At 34.1% G+C, this 17,655-nt stretch overlaps 1 protein-coding gene across 4 annotated transcripts in view; it reads right to left on the bottom strand.

The window, feature by feature from the left end:
- Nucleotides 1-17,655, bottom strand: part of LOC101899591 (tyrosine kinase receptor Cad96Ca) — a 569,779-nt gene that overhangs the window by 294,707 nt on the left and 257,417 nt on the right. For all 4 annotated transcript variants that reach the window (XM_059126617.1, XM_059126620.1, XM_059126619.1 and 1 more), the window contains one exon: nt 11,139-11,358. In XM_059126617.1, coding sequence (XP_058982600.1) covers nt 11,139-11,358 — 220 coding nt within the window. The remainder of the gene's footprint in view (nt 1-11,138; nt 11,359-17,655) is intronic.

Genomic DNA, 17,655 nt, shown 5'->3' with positions numbered 1-17,655 from the left:
ATGAAAAGACATTTTACCGTCCAGGGGATGACCTCAGTTTCACTAACGAGGTAAAACACACAATTGAGACAGAAAATAAGGGACCAGTTTATACTAAATCATACCGATAACCTTCAAAACATTCCAAGGAAGTAGACAGACAAATTTTAGAAATGCTACAACTAGGAATTATAAAACATAGTTCTTCACCAATAACTCTCATATGTGGATAGTGTCCAAAAAGAAGGACAAAGTAGGAAACAAGGAATTAAAAATAGTCATTGACTGTCGTAAGCTAAACGCCATTACGAAAGATGACAAATACCCAATTTCAGTAATAGACGACATTTTGGATAAATTAGGTCGGACTAATTATTTTTCAACTTTAGATATTAACATCTTAAGCCATTAACAACGAGATTAAAAAAGGACGCAGTTATTAACTTAAAAGACAGTGATTAATCATTTAATAAATAACGGCAGACTTAGGAAAAATATATATAAAATACTTAGGTTTCGAAAAATATTCACACTAACCACAGACGCAGGTAAAAACAGATCATAAACCCCTAATTTGGGTTGCAAGCCTCAAAGAACCTAATACTATATTAATTCTTTGGAAACTAAAACTAAATGAATATCAATTAGATATAAGACACGTCAAAGGAAAAGAAAATAGAGTAGACGATTCTCTCTCACGAATTAAAGAAGTTTATGTATTCACTCCCAAAAAACTATTTTCTTCAAAGACATCTACAAGAACGTTTAAACAAAAATAATTTTCGTTGTGAACTTTGTTGCAAAATATATAGGCAAGCTAACTCATTATATGATCATTACAGAAACCAACATAACTTGTCAAAACCAACATAACTTGTCAAAAGAACCTTGTTTTAAGGTATCAGAAGAGCCCTTTCAATATTATAAATATCAGGTAATAATTAACAAAGGTAACATAATCGCAACTAACCGAGGAAGGATATTTCATAAGGACAAAACAGGTTTGAGCGTAATCACCCTGGGATTGATAAAACATATGTAGAATTAATAAGGAACTATTATTATCCAAAAAAGAAATCACAAAAATGATTAACAATTGTTTTATTTGTAACCCTGTTAAATAAACTTTTGAAAAAAAAAAAAAAAAAAAACGGAGGCACAACATGGGCCATACAATTACTATCGTGTAGACATATGATATCTAAACAACCAAATATTTTACCTTACTATGATCGATAAATTCGTAAAATACGCAGCGATGGAAGAATTAACAGAAAAAACATTGTTACAAGCTGAAAGGGGTTTAACAAAATTATTCCTTTTTATGAAAAAAAAAAACCGGTGAAAATAACCATGAACAACGATTCAACTTCTTCCAATCCTGCTTTTATACTATATCTTGAAGTCAATAACATTGAACACCACTTGAAACTCTTCACAGACATACAGGTTAATCGGACATACAACGTTTCCATATTAGTTTCAACAAAATTATTAAATTTTTTAAAAATTAGAGAAAAAATAACGATCTTGCTTACAATTATGATTTACCTTTGCAAGTACACAATAATACAATACATTTCTGTACAAAACATAAACCTATAGACTTACATTTATATAACAAATGTCTTTGGAAGTCCTTATTGGCGATTTTCTTGATGATATTCCCAGTGGTAGCACAGAAACTGGAAATAATCAACTTAAATGAAGGAAATGGATATACTATATTACATATAAAAAAAAGAATCCTAAAATAAAACTATACTAAAATTCTTCACATTTTTAATACATTGAAATACAACTATGGATTTACGACTTAAAAGTATAATACCCCACCAAGCAAGAACCAGAGAAGGTTTAATTAATATATTCGGAACCTGGTTAAAATATATTTACGGCACAATGGACACCGACACAACAAAATATTTTACCTTACTATGATCGATAAATTCGCAAAATACGCAGCGATGGAAGAATTAACAGAAAAAACCTTGTTACAAGCTGAAAGGGTTTTAACAAATTTATTCCTTTTTATGAAAAAAACCGGTGAAAATAACCATGAACAACGATTCAACTTTTTCCAATCCTGCTTTTATACGATATCTTGAAGTCAATAACATTGAACACCACTTGAAACTTTTCACAGATATACAGGTTAATCGGACATACAACGTTTCCATATTAGTTTCAACAAAATTATTAAATTTTTTAAAAATTAGAGAAAAATAACGATCTTGCTTACAATTATGATTTACCTTTGCAAGCACACAATAATACAATACATTTCTGTACAAAACATAAACCTATAGACTTACATTTACATAACAAATGTCTTTGGAAGTCCTTATTGGCGATTTTCTTGATGATATTCCCAGTGGTAGCAAAGAAACTGGAAAAAATCAACTTAAATGAAGGAAATGGATATACTATATTACATATAAATACACATTTTTAATACAATGAAATACAACTATGGATTTACGACTTAAAAGTATAATAACCCACCAAGCAAGAACCAGAGAAGGTTTATTAATATATTCGGAACCTGGTTAAAATATATTTACGGCACAATGGACACCAGTGACTGAGAAGAGATTGAAGGAAATTTACGCATTTTAGAAACTACTGGCCAGAACATAATAACTCAGAGCAACAATCAAATAAATACCAGTGCCCATTTTGACAATCAGCTAGGAAATTTGACAAAATTATATTGTTTAATTTAGAATTGCAAAAAATATTGCTATTTATTGACCATTGGTTTGGTCCTTAATTAGTCGTTAAAATGTACGCGCTACGGTTTATCGCAACCTTGTGCTAGCGCCTTTGACATTTTAACTACTAATTCTTTGTCACTTGTTTTGCCGCCTCCTTTAGACATCAAGTAGTACTTCGCTGTCACTCGGACAGACAACACCGGCAATATCGTTTGCAGCACATATCGTTGTGCATAGAAGGGCATATTGTTGTTACCCACTAACCAAACTAAGAATAAATAGTTACATATATTAAGGAAAACTCTTGTGTTTTATTTCTTTTTATATTTCCCCCCTACGGTCCACTGCTCGACGCATTCGGCGTTTTACTCCCAACGGCGGAGCCCCTCTGAGCTAAACATTGGTCCAATCGAACCGGATATTCTAGCCCTCTTGGACGCTTTGGAATCCGCAATATACAGTCCATTAATCCTGCATTACAAGGTACGTATAGTGCAGTTTTTAAAGTGAGCTCGCGTTAGTACATTGCCGCGACAGTAACAAACAATCGTTTTGTTAAGGTACAAAGGTCGTTTTACAACGTCACATCTTTCTTTTGTTTCGTTTCCCGCCAATCGTTGGTTTCTAATTTGGATGCTTGTATTCGGCAGCATCATAACCAAAACAAAACTCGAAAATAAAATTGTGGCAAAAATCGTTGGCTAGCTTTCTTTGTTTTGGTTCGTTTAAAACAACAAAGCATTAAACATCTCGTTTCGTTGATACCAACAAAAACGTCGTCGTTGTTAGTTCTTAGTTTGGTGTGCTTTACTACCTAAAGCAAAGATTGCAATATAATTCTTTTTGTTTGGTGTTTCCGCTTTGATATTGCATATTGTTGTTGTTACATTTATTCTCTTTTTCTCGTTGTAACAACAGTCAAATTCATTTTCTGTTTTGTTTGTCGCAAACAACAACAACACTGTTTGATAATCCACCAACATCACTGCTTGCTTTGTCGTTGTTCTCTGATCAGCACTAGTTGTTTGAGCTTTGTTAGATCAGTGAACGAACATAACAAACGAAGGAAGAATATTTTTGTTTATTCCTCTTTCTGTCGTGTCCGTTTAGGTTGAATAGCTACACTACGTTGGTCGGTCACCTCTGCTTGTTATATTAGTTGGTATTGGGTGTAAAATTATTATTATTAAAGCTAAATCAATATAGCTATTTGTTGTTTTCGAACTTTTAGAAATTAATACACCCTATAGACGGTCATTTTGAAAAGTTAAATAAATAAAAATAAAATTGTTATTTTATTTATTTCTCCATTTTCCCCAAATTTGGTTCGGTGTTGCTTGCTATAATTATGGCCTCCTCTCCTCTACAAACTTTCATAAGAGACTCAGAGGCTCTGATAGAATTTGGTGCACAAATCGGTGCAATAAAAGATGATTTAGAAATTAGTATGCTAGAGGAAAGGAAGAGCAAGTTAGAAAAACTATGGCAATCGGTCTATAAGTCATTACAAAGCTTAGAAAATTCGAAAAATGTTACAAAAGAATATCTGCATTTGGCAGAAAGTAAATATAATTTTTCTTTAAACATTTACTCCAGCACTATGGCCACAATTAATAGAAAAATTATAAAAACTCGTTGTGTATTAAAAGATTTGATTAAAGACGCGGATAAAAATCAAGAGCAATCGGCTCAATCTCTTTTGGTTCCTGAATCGCAGGAAAACATTGCCGCAAGTATTTCTTCTAGTTGTGATATCGTTCACAATATGGCATTGCCCCCAATTGATATTAATATTTTTGAGGGGGATTTTTCTTCTTGGCCTTCCTTTCGGGATTTGTTTAGTGCCGTATATATAAATAATACCAGGTTGAGTGATGCCGAACGCATGTTCTATTTGCTTAATAAAACTGCTGGAGAAGCTCGGAAAATCGTTTCGCAGTTTCCTCTAACTAACCGTGGTTTCGCTTTCGCATGGAAAGCATTAAATGATGAATACAACAATATTCGAATATTGGTTCATCATCAACTAAAGTCGTTGTATAGTCTTCCAATTCTTGTAAAAGAAACTGCATCGGGTCTAAAAGAGATCCGACGGGGAATAAACAGTTGCATATTTTACTGGTGGGATCCGATACAGTTGGGATCCGATACTGGTGTTTCTTTGCCTACAACGTTTACCCAAAGAAACGCAACTGCTGTGGGAACAAGGTATAAAAAAACAAATCGGCTCTTTCTTCGTGGAACGATTTAGACATCTTTCTTTCAGAAAGGATAAACACGCTTGTGTGTTTGGAAAATTATAGCGACAAACCGATTTCAGTGCATAATTCAAATTCGCTTAATACCGCTACCAAGTCCAACTCTAAATGTTCGTATTCCCCTTCAATTGGAAAAACGTGTTCTCTTTGTAGTGAGAAAATCCATCGGCTTCATTTGTGTTCAAAGTTTAAGAATTTATCCCCCGCAGATAGGTTTGCATTCGTAAAGCGCAACGACCATTGCATAAATTGTTTGGTAAAGGGACATAAACTAGTAAATTGTACTAGTAAAAATAGTTGTTTGAAATGTGGTCAACGTCATCACATGTTATTACATCGCGAGTCAGTAAAACCGAATAGTTCGATTCCGGTTTTGACTCCAAAAGCTCAGGCAAGCTCGTCAAAATCGTTGTTGTCAGCTGCAGACCCAGCTTTTCGTCCCTCAAAATGTACATTCTCCACATCGGTTGAGGTCCAAAATAAATAATCGGAAATGGTTCGTTTAAAATCACCACACCAAATGTCGAAAGAGAACTTAATTAAATTTATAAAAAAAATTTTATAAGTGCGGTTGTAAGATTGTAATTCCTTTGTTCCTCTTCTATTGAGCTTACGATCTCGTCACTTGGGTAAAAAATGTTTTTTGTCATTGAAGTTATTTTTTTAAAATAACTTCTGGGGATTATATCCCAGACAAGAAACAAGGGAACTGATGAGGATTGGTGGCTCTTTCCGAAACCTAGGTATTCCCTGCCTTACCCCCTGGTAAACATTACCATCGTTCTCCACTCATAAACAAACGTTGTTTTTATAAAAACAACAATAATGGGATTTTGCCTGACGATTTTGCAACAACAAAATACTATGGTATCCCAAACAAGCAAGCCAAACACTGTTCTATTAATAGACACAGGCACGGTCGACGAAGGGGTTTTTGTTGTAACAGACAAAACAAACTTACATGGTTATGTTACTTCGTTCAGGTTGAACGAAAGCATAACAAGTGGAGAAAGATGTAAATGTTTATAAGTGCGGTTGTAAGATTTAGAAGATTTTCCAAAAGAATTTTAGTTTTATGTAATTCTTTTGTTCCTCTTCTATTGAGCTTACGATCTCGTCACTTGGGTAAAAAATGTTTTTTGTCATAGAAGTTATTTTTTGTTATTTTAAAAAAATAACTTCTGGGGAGAATATCCCAGACAAGAAACAAGGGAACTGATGAGGATTGGTGGCTCTTTCCAGGGTCTCAATTGGAACCACCCTCGAATATCGTTTCGAGAAACACATAGCTCGATTGAAGTCCGAATCTGTAACTGCAGGTTCATCTGCGGCTTCAAAGTACTACATTTCGTGTATAAATATAGCTTGATTGAAGTCCGAATCTGTTACTGCAGATTCATCTGCGGCTTCATATTATCGTTGTAGCGGAGATGGATCCCGAATCTGTTACTGCGGATTCATCTGCGTTTCCATTCCCTACATTTAGTTCGTAAAAAAGCTCACACTGCACTATACAAACCGTACCTACTACCGGAACTAATATAGATTAAGATAATTGTGTTGAAACATGCTTTGATGTTTCAAGGGGGTCGGCATGTTTAATTTAGAATTGCATAAAATATTGCTATTTATTGACCCCTGGCTTGGTCCTTAATTAGTCGTTAAAATGTACGTGCTACGGTTTATTGCAACCTTGTGCTAGCGCCTTTGACATTTTAACTACTAATTATTTGTCACTTGTTTTGCCGCCTCCTTTAGACATCAAGTAGTACTTCGCTGTCACTCGGACAGACAATACCGGCAATATCGTTTGTAGCACATATCATTGTGCATAGAAGGGCATATTGTTGCCACAGGTAATATTGTTACCCACTAACCAAACAAAGAATAAATAGTTACATATATCAAGAAAAACTCTTGTGTTTTATTTCTTTTTATATTTCCCCCCTACGGTCCACTGCTCGACGCATTCGGCGTTTTACTCCCAACGGCGGAGCCCCTCTGAGCTAAACATTGTTGGCGCCCCCGGGTGGGCGCATTAACATTTGGTCCTTCGAGCTGGATTTTGCAGCCATTACAGAAAAATACAGTCCATTATTATTGATGTACTTTCGGTTCTTGCCTTCTATGCTCGTGTGGAAGAAGTAATCACCATAACATCATCTGCATCAACATCATTATTATCCCCATCATCATAATATTCCTTTATAAACAAAAGGTAGGTGCAGTGCATTTTTACTGTTGTGAGCCCGCGAAAACAAATAAACAAAAATATTAAAATAACAAAACGACCACTTTACAACGCGTCGCGGAGTTCCCTTTTTCGTTTGTGGTCAAAGTCCAATTGTCATGGACAACAACATCGAACAGTGCAAGTGCAAAAGAAAAATAATTTGGAAGAAAGAAAAAAACAGTGAGTTTGGCGCATTCTATTTTGCATGAATGTTATCACTTTTTGTTTTGTCACATTTGTGTTGTGATCTCATGTTCGTATGAGATAAATAAAATAAAAACTAACAACAAATATAAGCATCAATTATTTTAGTACATCAAGTACAGTAGTAGACCGGTAATAGACATACGTTGATTGGTTGTTCTTCTTTGTTGCGTGTACGCTACACCACTTGGGTCGGTCGATCGTGGTTAAGTAACACGTATGATACAAAGTTAGAAATTGTTAATGAATATTACATATAATTGTGTGTATGAATAGTTGAAAGCATTCTAGACAAATTTAGTAACGTGCACCCTATATTCGGCACATTTAACCTATTGTGTTAGTTAATTGAACAAAGACTATTTTTGAGGTTTTCAATAAATTTTAATCTAAAACTGGATATCTTGGTCGATATTTTGAGTTTTTATGGTCGATATTTTGAGTTTTTATGGTAGACAATTTTCGATTTGTGTGATATTTTTCTAAATTTTGGCACATATTTTAGAATATTCGCAATTGATTCAAATTTTCTGATGAGAGTTTCGAATTATGCGAAACTTATTTGGAAACGTCAGGTGCAGCCACCCAAAGGGATTTTAATGCCGTTTATTCAAAATATGAGGAAGCTAGGGAAAAATATATAGTTTGCTTAAGTCAGTTAAAAAACAGGCTGTCTGGGGTTAGTCGGTCGAAAAAGTCCTCGTTGAACTCGTCTCGTAGCGGTTCATTAGCATCGTTATCGCAGCATCCACGTGATATTCCTCCAGAAGCACAGTCTCTCGATGTAGCTTTAATAAACTTGAACTCTTCCACTCATACTTCTCGTGAAGTTGGTGTTCAAGCTAGTTCCCCAATATCGTCTATTGAGGGTCCTAGTGTCGTTAAGAGTTTTGTGGATCCTCCTCTAATAGACAGTGTTCATAACCTAGCTTTGCCTCCTTGTGATATAGACGTTTTCGATGGTAATTTCAAATTTGGCCCACGTTTAGAGATTTATTTAGCGCGGTCTATATAAATAATTCGCGTTTGAGCGATATTGAGCGCCTTTGTTATTTCGAGCGCAAAACCAGCGGAGAAGCTCGAGAAATCGTCTCGAGATTCCCTCTGACCAACCGCAGTTTCATTGTAGCGTGGAATGCCTTAAAGGACGAATATGATAACCCTCGGTTACTCGTCCATACTCATTTGAAATCTCTTTTCGCGCTTCCCGTTCTTGAAAAAGAAAGTAGCTCTGGTTTGAAAGTAATTCAACGCGGCATTAATGGATGTCTTTCGGCGATGTCCATATATGACATTCCTACGGATCATTGGGATCCAATTATCGTTTTCGTTTGTCTCCAACGTTTGCCAAAAATCACACTAACACTGTGGGAGCAAAGTGTCAAAAATAAAACTGCGATTTCTATGTGGAAGGACTTGGATAGTTTTCTGACGGAGAGAATTCGTACTCTCACTTGTCTTCACGACATGATAGAAGTAGAACCGTCACCAAAACTGGCTGATCAATCTCGTTCCTGTACGTTATCTCCTCGGCAGTCATATCGCTCTTGTTGCTTGCTTTGTTCCTCTTTTTGAATGTCGTCATTTCAAAAATATGACCCTTTTGGCAAGATTCTCTACGGTGAAGCGTCATCGTTTTTGTATCAACTGCTTGCGCAAGGGACATGAAATCAAAAATTGTAAAAGTTGTCGTCTGTGTTTGATTTGTAATCGTAGTCATCACACATTGCTTCATAGAGATGGTTCAACAGCAAATAGTCCAATTCCAATGGCAACACCTCCAAGTTCGCGTTTGTCAGTTTCGGCTCCATCTTTTTGTCCCTCGAATTGTTCCCCAACTACTAGTCAATTTCCCGGTTCAAATGCATCTCGTTCCTCCACATCGGCTGGAGATGTAGTTCGACAGGCATTTCACGCAGAAATGGCACAAATGCGCAGAAATGGCACAGCCATGGTGAAAGTCGTTCATCAAGGTGGTTCGTATTCTGCTAGGGCGTTGATAGATCCGGCCTCCGAGTCCTCTTTCGTCACAGAGCGACTTCAAAAGGAACTTAAGCATCCTATTTGTTCGTCCAAATCCACCATTTCGGGTGTTAATTGCTCGCTTGCGGCTACTTCAAAGAATGTTTGTAATATTGAAATCAGAAGTAGCCTGGACCATTCATTGTCCCTGAAAACTTCAGCGGTCGTGCTGAATTCGATTTCAGGAAATCTACCCTCGCTTGCGGCCACGTTCGACCTCAGAAATCGACTATCTAATGTCGTGTTAGCAGATTCAAAATTGTTCAAGTCGAGTCCAGTAGATATTTTGATAGGAGCAGACTTGTACCCTAGAATTATTAAAGACCACAGCTTTCGCTTTTCGTCTTCGTCACGTGAAAATACGTAAAGCATTTCATAACTGTGGGTTCTTGGTGACTTTGAACTATCAATTTGTTTATAGTTTACTTTCGAAACTGCTCACATGTTGCACTGTACCCACACTTTATACTTTTTATCGAATTAATTTATATTGTTACACCATCCCAGGATGCTGTAAGGTGGCCGGCTAATGTTTAAGTAAGATTCCTGCTGGCTATCGGTTGAATGTTCGTACTCAACACTGTAAACATTACACGTTCGTGTGTAATAACTAAGGTAAATTTGGTTACCTATTGATAATAATATCAATAAAGAATTCATTAATTTAACTTGCAAGAAACTAAAACGATCGTGTTTTATTTCTATTTTTTTCTCCCCCTTTATCGGAGCGCAATTTCGGCGCATTAACATATATAATGAGCAGACTAAAGTTTTAATTAAAAGTATTACAGGAATAAATTATAAGTGTGAGTTTGTTCGACCTATTTTCCAATATATTTAATAATACGAGTTTTTTGAGCTTTAGGTCAGTTTTTTATTTTATTTCATTTTTGATCTCTGATACTTCGCAATTGTATAAATTGCATCTTCAGGGGATTTGTAAACAATAACCGTTAAGTTAACTTAAAAAACTTATATAGTTTTCACTATCATCGTCGGCTGTTGATATTGCACTGAATATGTAAACAAATTTTACAGGAATTGAATATATTAAGGAGAGTGTGGGAAAGACCAATAAAATTTATAGGTCGAAATATCAGATTGATCATATTTCTGTAAAAAACTCTATTTGCCGAGGTTTATTACTTTTTTTAGTTTGTGTGATCCGTCAGAAAATATGCCATGTACGTCATAGTTATCGCTGCATAGAACATTATCGCTGCATAGAATATTTTGCAGTTCAATTCGTAGACTAGTATTAGCAATAAATGCTGCATATATAAAAATTCAATATCATTTTTTTATTTGCTTTTGTACCAAAAGCAACATATTATACCCTCCCAGAGTAATAAAAAGATTTGGAAAAATATAAATTCTGTCTATAATCGGAACTGATCAACAAATTACTCACATAGGTTCATATAAATCCGTACAAAGACATAAAACTATGAAGATTAGACAAAATGCATATGAACCATTCATTTTTCAATCAGGCAGAAGATGTCCGACGACATGACATAAATGCATTAGAAACGTTACAAATTAAGTTATTTCGAAATTTAAATTACAACATAATGCTATATCATGATATGGTGACAACATATTTTTACACTACCAACGCCATCTATTGAATCAAAGTAGAAATGAAATGTCCCATCTTTATATATTATATGTCTTTGATACCTTGTAAATGATTTCATAATTCTAATTTTATTCTTTACTCACCACCGATATCAGTGGCTTCACAGCGCCAAACCTGTCCAAAAGCGCCTTCTCCTAATATGTGAAAAAATTTTAGTCTATGTCGTGGGAATTCGCACTGTTTATTTCCAGATTGATGAATCGTTATTGTTTCTACCGCACTGTTTGATACTGTTGTGCTGTTAACTAAAATGGTATCGTGATTACCAATCGATCCCACGTTTGATGTAGTATGAGATATTTCCTGAAAAGAAATAATACACACTTGTCAATTGAATGGATATATACAGCTTTTTAAAGTGAGTTTATATGCAAATATTTAATCTGCCGCAAAATCCAAGACTTTCCACGGTAATAGCTCTAGCAACAATTTTACTCCACAACAGAAACTGTTGTAAAACTTCCGATATGATATATCAATTCTAAATTTTGGTAATACATCAAATGTTAGCATTCAACAAATTCAGTTCAGACTTAAAACTGACACAATGTCGAAATTCCCAAAACATTAGAATTTCGAGTTTATGTTTTAAATAATAGATTTAACAAATGCCAGTTTTTACGGTAAGGAAATACATCTCACAAACAATAATCCTCCAAAAAATCCTCATGATTGTTATTCGAACAAATAAACACGGAAAATTCTGCTTATTATTTGGGTGAAACAACATACATAAGAATGTATATGAATATGTAAAATTTGTGCAGATTCGCCATGTCGTAAAAATTGGAATGTACGGCCGTATTACCCAAATAAGCCATGTGCATATCTTTAATCGATCTCAATTATAACGTTGTAAAATTTAATAATGTTAAAAAAGAGGTCTAATTGTAATTAGCAATAAACTTGAAAAGTTTAAAGGGTTTATGCTGCGCTAGTGGCAGGGTGAAATTGGCGTTTTGACACAAACTCCTGGGCCATACTATTTGATTTCCTACGGTAATACAATCCAATATTCCCTGTCGAATACACAAAAATATGTTCCTCTGGTGACAGTATGAAATTGCTGTTTTGGCACAACCTCCTGAGGTATTTTATTTGTTTCTCCACGGCAATACAATCCAATCAAAACATTCCTTGTCAGTAACGAATGTCATTTGGGGTCGTCATATTTATTATCGCATACATTTTGCGTCAATCTTTGGTGTTTACATTACATCGAGACCCTTTTTTATCATTTTTTTTGGCCGATAATTCATTGATAGTGTGCTTGGGTGATCCATATTTAGTTTATTTTTTTTAAGATTTTCCAGTATGCTCTTTCAGAATTCAAGTCTCCAATTTCCGCATAACTTCCATGAATTTTCACATATCCATGCGTTGTCCATGTTCTCTACTAACCTAAATCACATACAACAATTAGAACAGGCCCAATTTGAACTTTATCGTGTACCCGATTCGTTTCATATGAGATATGTTTGGAGATAAAAGAGTGGGTCAGACAATACTGTCCATTTTCGATCCTTACCTAATTCCTACTTATATTCTACTATTGTTGTATGAGAGCTTAAGTCTATTCTCTCAAAACACAATCAATTGAAAACAAGGCTGTGACTTTATTTACCTTTACATTATACGACTATGTCGTGAAATATAAAAATGTACAACATAAAAAGTAGAAAAATTAATAAATTGTTTTTGAAATCGAGTGGCATTACGGTCCCAATGATAAACCATGGTGGCCTGCCGGGAGGGATAAACATTAAAACTTAGTAGTCTATACCGTTATTAGTCTATGCTATTGTGGAGTAGGTACAGAGAAAGTGGATTCAAATATTCCATCTTAAAGAGCTCTAATAAAGGTAAAAATGTTGTAATATTCTTTGTGCCCTTGTGTTCTTTGACACTTATTTCCCATTTCACTGAAATTATTATTCATATGTATTATTCTTTGCGAGAGTGGTATCAGAACGAGTAGATAGATAAGACCCATGTTCACACTAGATTTTATGTTGGTAGAAACATTAGGATATGTCAAGTTAGAAAATAGTAGGATGCTTAGTTCGCATTTAATGAACTTTTTTTGTTTTATTTAAAATCTTGAATAGTTGTAGAAGAGTTGCCATCTTTAAATAAGATCTAGAGATATTCAAATAGTTGGATATGCGAAATTTGAAAAGATTAGAACTCTTACTTCATATTTTATAAGATTTAGGTACAAGTGCATCTATATTGAGTTCGCACCAGAGATGGCGATATACCAAGCTAAAGCAAAATTGGATGCTTCCTTCTGTGAGGTATGTAATTTTTTAAATAATGTTTCAGAAAAATATGTGGAATTACCAATTTTGGACCAAATCGGATATTCTTTTCGGAAATTCTTATCGCGCACACAAACCATAAATTATCTATGTTCCCATATGGCAGAGGCTATATAAAAGGTATACAATTTTGGGGCATAAATTGTTGATCTTGGTTAGTTTGAGTGTGTCCATTTTTTTTTTTTTTGTTTTTTTTTGTAGTAATTGTTTGTGTTTTGCAAGTGTTTCTTTGCCTCTCTATACACAGTTGACCCAACACACCAAAAATACAATACAGCTCGAGAATAATATTATAAAAATAATTGATCCTAACAATTTTTTAACAATGATTGTAAAAACTTATGTTGCACAACCTTTTCTCAAATCTGTCATTTGTTAACAAATTTGATTTGATTTTTTTGTAGAAATTGTCAACAAAAAATAGTTTTCTTTTGGTAAAAAGCAAAATCGCGCGAATCTATTACCCATTTCCGGACGAAACTCTTAAGGTAATGATGAATAATAAATCTGGGGATCTGTGGTATATATTATTATTATTTCAATCTCATTTCAGAATGGAGGCGTCAAAAAGTTGCAAGAATTCAATAGAAGTGTAGTAATAGTGGAGAAGATGCAGGAGCTGGAATAAAGGAAAAGAAAGCGTCTAGGAATCAAGGGGACAGGAGGCATTGACAGCTGGGATGGCCATCAATGAATAAAACGTGTAAAATTATTAAAAATGAAAAATAAATGTTTTATACTATTAGATGAATAAGCTTAATATAATATTACCTTTGTAAGCTTATTCTACAATTGTAAGTATAAGCTTATAAATAAGGTTTTTTCAATTTGATTAAGATTATTTAATGACTAGATTTCTCGATAACTGAAATTCAGGCGGATTATGTGGAAGTGTAGTACCGAATTATGTGGTTATGTGGTGGCGAAAATGAGTAGATGATGTCGAAATAATTTAACGCCTTCACACCAAACATAAAGGATAATTACTTTTTTTTTAATCGCTATCAGCGAATAAGTTGATGACTTCTTTTCATTTTTTTTCCTTTTTGTACGATTTTTTTTTTAATTTGGCTAATTGATCGTTTTTTGTGAACAAAATAAGGAATTATTTTCACCATATAAAAGAATGTTATGTTAGTTACTACGCTTATAACTCAAGAACGGCTTAACGAATTTTAACAATTCATACAATTTCGGGATGGTACCTTGGCAAAAAAAATCGTGTGAAATATGCCAATAAAAATTTGAATGAAAAATAAACTTTTTGGAGTGAATTTTTTTCAATTCGACACATTATTTTGAAGTTTACAATTTTTATTGTATTCAAATCTGAATAAATAACATTAAAAATGAAATGAGTGCGAAAAACGATATTAAATGGCGATCTTTCATGTTTAAAATTGGCATCAAGCTTTCAACTACAGGACCTGCATCGTGCCTCAGCTGGAAGATGTGAAGTTTGAAACAAACAAAAATGATCGACAAAGCGTTATGAGGCTCATTTCAAAACGTGGGCCCACTTCTCTCATATGACAATAATCCGACCAATGCAAACTAAAAATGCAAGATTCATTGGGACTCCAATCTTTGAAATATCGAATATAAAGAGCGCAAAATAGTAGAGCGGATTGGACACATAGGCATTTATTTAAGTTTAGTTCCCTGATTAGTGTATTAAAATTCTGTATTCTTTTGAATTTGTAACCCCCAAGAGAATATTGGTTGGGAACGTAGATTTGGGATGTACGTTTATATGAAATAAACTCCGAAATGTCAAACTGGGACTCATTTATTCAGAAATTGTGGTAGAAATATGAAAAAATTACAAACATTAGAAAGTAGCACGGGACCGAACATTTGTTTAATCGTCATTGAATTACACTATGATGAAAAATATGGACTTAATGAGGTCTGTAACGCACAATTTAAATGACCAAAAAATTAATTCCCGTCTTACGGTAATGGGTGTAAAAGTGTAATTATCTTTGACTATTCTAAAATCAAATTGAGCTGAGTTCCACATGGTGTTATAGGTGTTCTTTATCATATAGGTTTTTTGCACTCAAATTAAAGCATATGGCTGAATAAGATAAGGCTATTCAAAATATCTAAAACCGCCGGTAGTTGAGCATCTATTAAAATTTTTGCATGAATATTTATTTCTATTTAGAAATTAATATTATCATTACTTATAATAAAAATTGTGTCGCTTACATAAGTCAGATCTGTGAGTTATTATGCTTTAAAAAATGTGCATTAAATACTAAAAGTACGGGCCGGCGCGGCAGTGCCAGCTAGTTTTTAATATTTAAAAGAGTTTCCTTGTTTTGCTGTTGTAAAATAGTTTATCTCATAATTGTTGTTTTTATAAGAACGTTGTTTATTTATTTGTGGATAAAGATGGTAATGTTTACCAGGGGGTAAGACAGGGATTAACATGGTTTTGGAAAGAAGCGCCAATTCTCATCAGTATCCCGAATAAAAATGCCAACACTTTCCAAGGTAAAAATATTATTCATAATATTATATCGATAACATTATGAACGTGAATGGTGAATATTTGAAACATAACTAATTTACGGCATAATTAACGAAATCAGCAAGAAATCAGGAGTTCCTTCAGTTGTTCTGCATTGGAGCACAAAAACGTGGACATATTGGCGGAAATTCATAAATCGACTTAGAAGATTTATGCATTTCCGCCCATATGTCCACGTTTTTATTTTATATACAATTACCAGGACGAATGATGTTAGTGGTAATCGGTACAGATTTGGATAAAGCTCCCACACATATCATTATCTGATTTAAAATTTATTATGCTCAAATATGAAATAATATGGAGTCAGCCTAGAAGCAAATTTATACAATTTCGGTAAAAAGCGGCTCAGACATAACCAAAAATGTTCCATCTGATTCGATATTTATTGATATGAGCTTCATAGCAATGATATTCTTTAAATTTTTTCAACTACTGGCTGGAAATCCTCTGCCACTTCGGCTCAGATCTAGATTTCTTTACTACATTCTTCTCTTCAATTTGATGTAAATGATACAATTAGGTCGCATTTTGGACCATACGATCAGATCAAGGCCCGAGTAAATCAAACAATGGATATAGTTCTCACATATGTGTTTCAGACGTTTTAAATTTAAGCCGAAAGTCATAAAATGCATTATATTTTGTTAATGGAAATCGAATTCCAAATCTCTTAAAATTCGTAATTCGCGTTCCATAACGACCACACAAACTTAATGTATATTTGTTACGTAAAGCTTTATTAAATAAGCATAGTGGTGAGGGGCATTTCAAGTCGGCCCGCCAGACTTTGATCCTTTTCATACTCGTTTAACATGATTTCTATTTGGTAATGGTGTTCTTGGAAAGTTTTTTATCTTTGCATTTTTAAATTTTATTTATGATTTTCATAGGTATATTCATGAAATCAATCAATCTTTAGAGGGTGACAAATTCGTCATGTATTTCGATGAGGAACACTTGGATCTTTACCAAAACTTTACAAATAATAACTTTTTTCTTAAATGAATTATTTCACAACCAATACTTCTAATAGCAATTTACACCACTTTAAAATCATATCCTAATTCCATTACTTATACTGGTAAGTACGAAGAAAACACTATCTTCGTCCTTCGCGCTTTGAACTACAGGTGGTTTGGCATTCACAGTTGAGTTGAATTACTTTGTTATTATATTATAATGCACCACACCCCCGTTATATTTTATTGCTTCAATAAGAGTTACATGTTGACTATAAGCACCGCCACCTTGACTCTCGTTTCTTGTTTAACGAAATAGTAGAAGTTTAGAAATATAATATAATATTAGCTTATACCTTTGTTGGTTGCCTCATAAACGTAGTAGCCAATAAAACGATTCAAATACACATCGGTTACAATGAACACCTATACAACCTTTTCAAACCCTCCAATATACTATAGGGGGTATATTAAGTTTGTTACTTCACCAGTAACTCCTCAAAATATATATTTGTGGACCCAAAAAGTATATAAATTCTTAATCACTATAAAATTCTATTGGCCATATAGGTCCACGTTTTGTTATACCCCCATTTAACTGTAGATTTAAGTGGATTTGGGATTTTCAGTCACTATTTTAAGCCAAATCGTCAACTGTCTATATAGTTCCAAGTTTTGATATAGACCCCATACAACTGTACCCCAGACATACCGTATTTTTATGGTTTGTTCCATGTAATTCAACGCTTTATTGCCTCCCATGACAGAAGATTGCCCA

This window comes from Musca domestica, unplaced genomic scaffold, assembly GCF_030504385.1.
Source record: "Musca domestica strain aabys unplaced genomic scaffold, Musca_domestica.polishedcontigs.V.1.1 4, whole genome shotgun sequence".
NCBI lineage: Eukaryota > Metazoa > Arthropoda > Insecta > Diptera > Muscidae > Musca > Musca domestica.
This window is presented reverse-complemented; position numbering and strand designations above follow the sequence as displayed.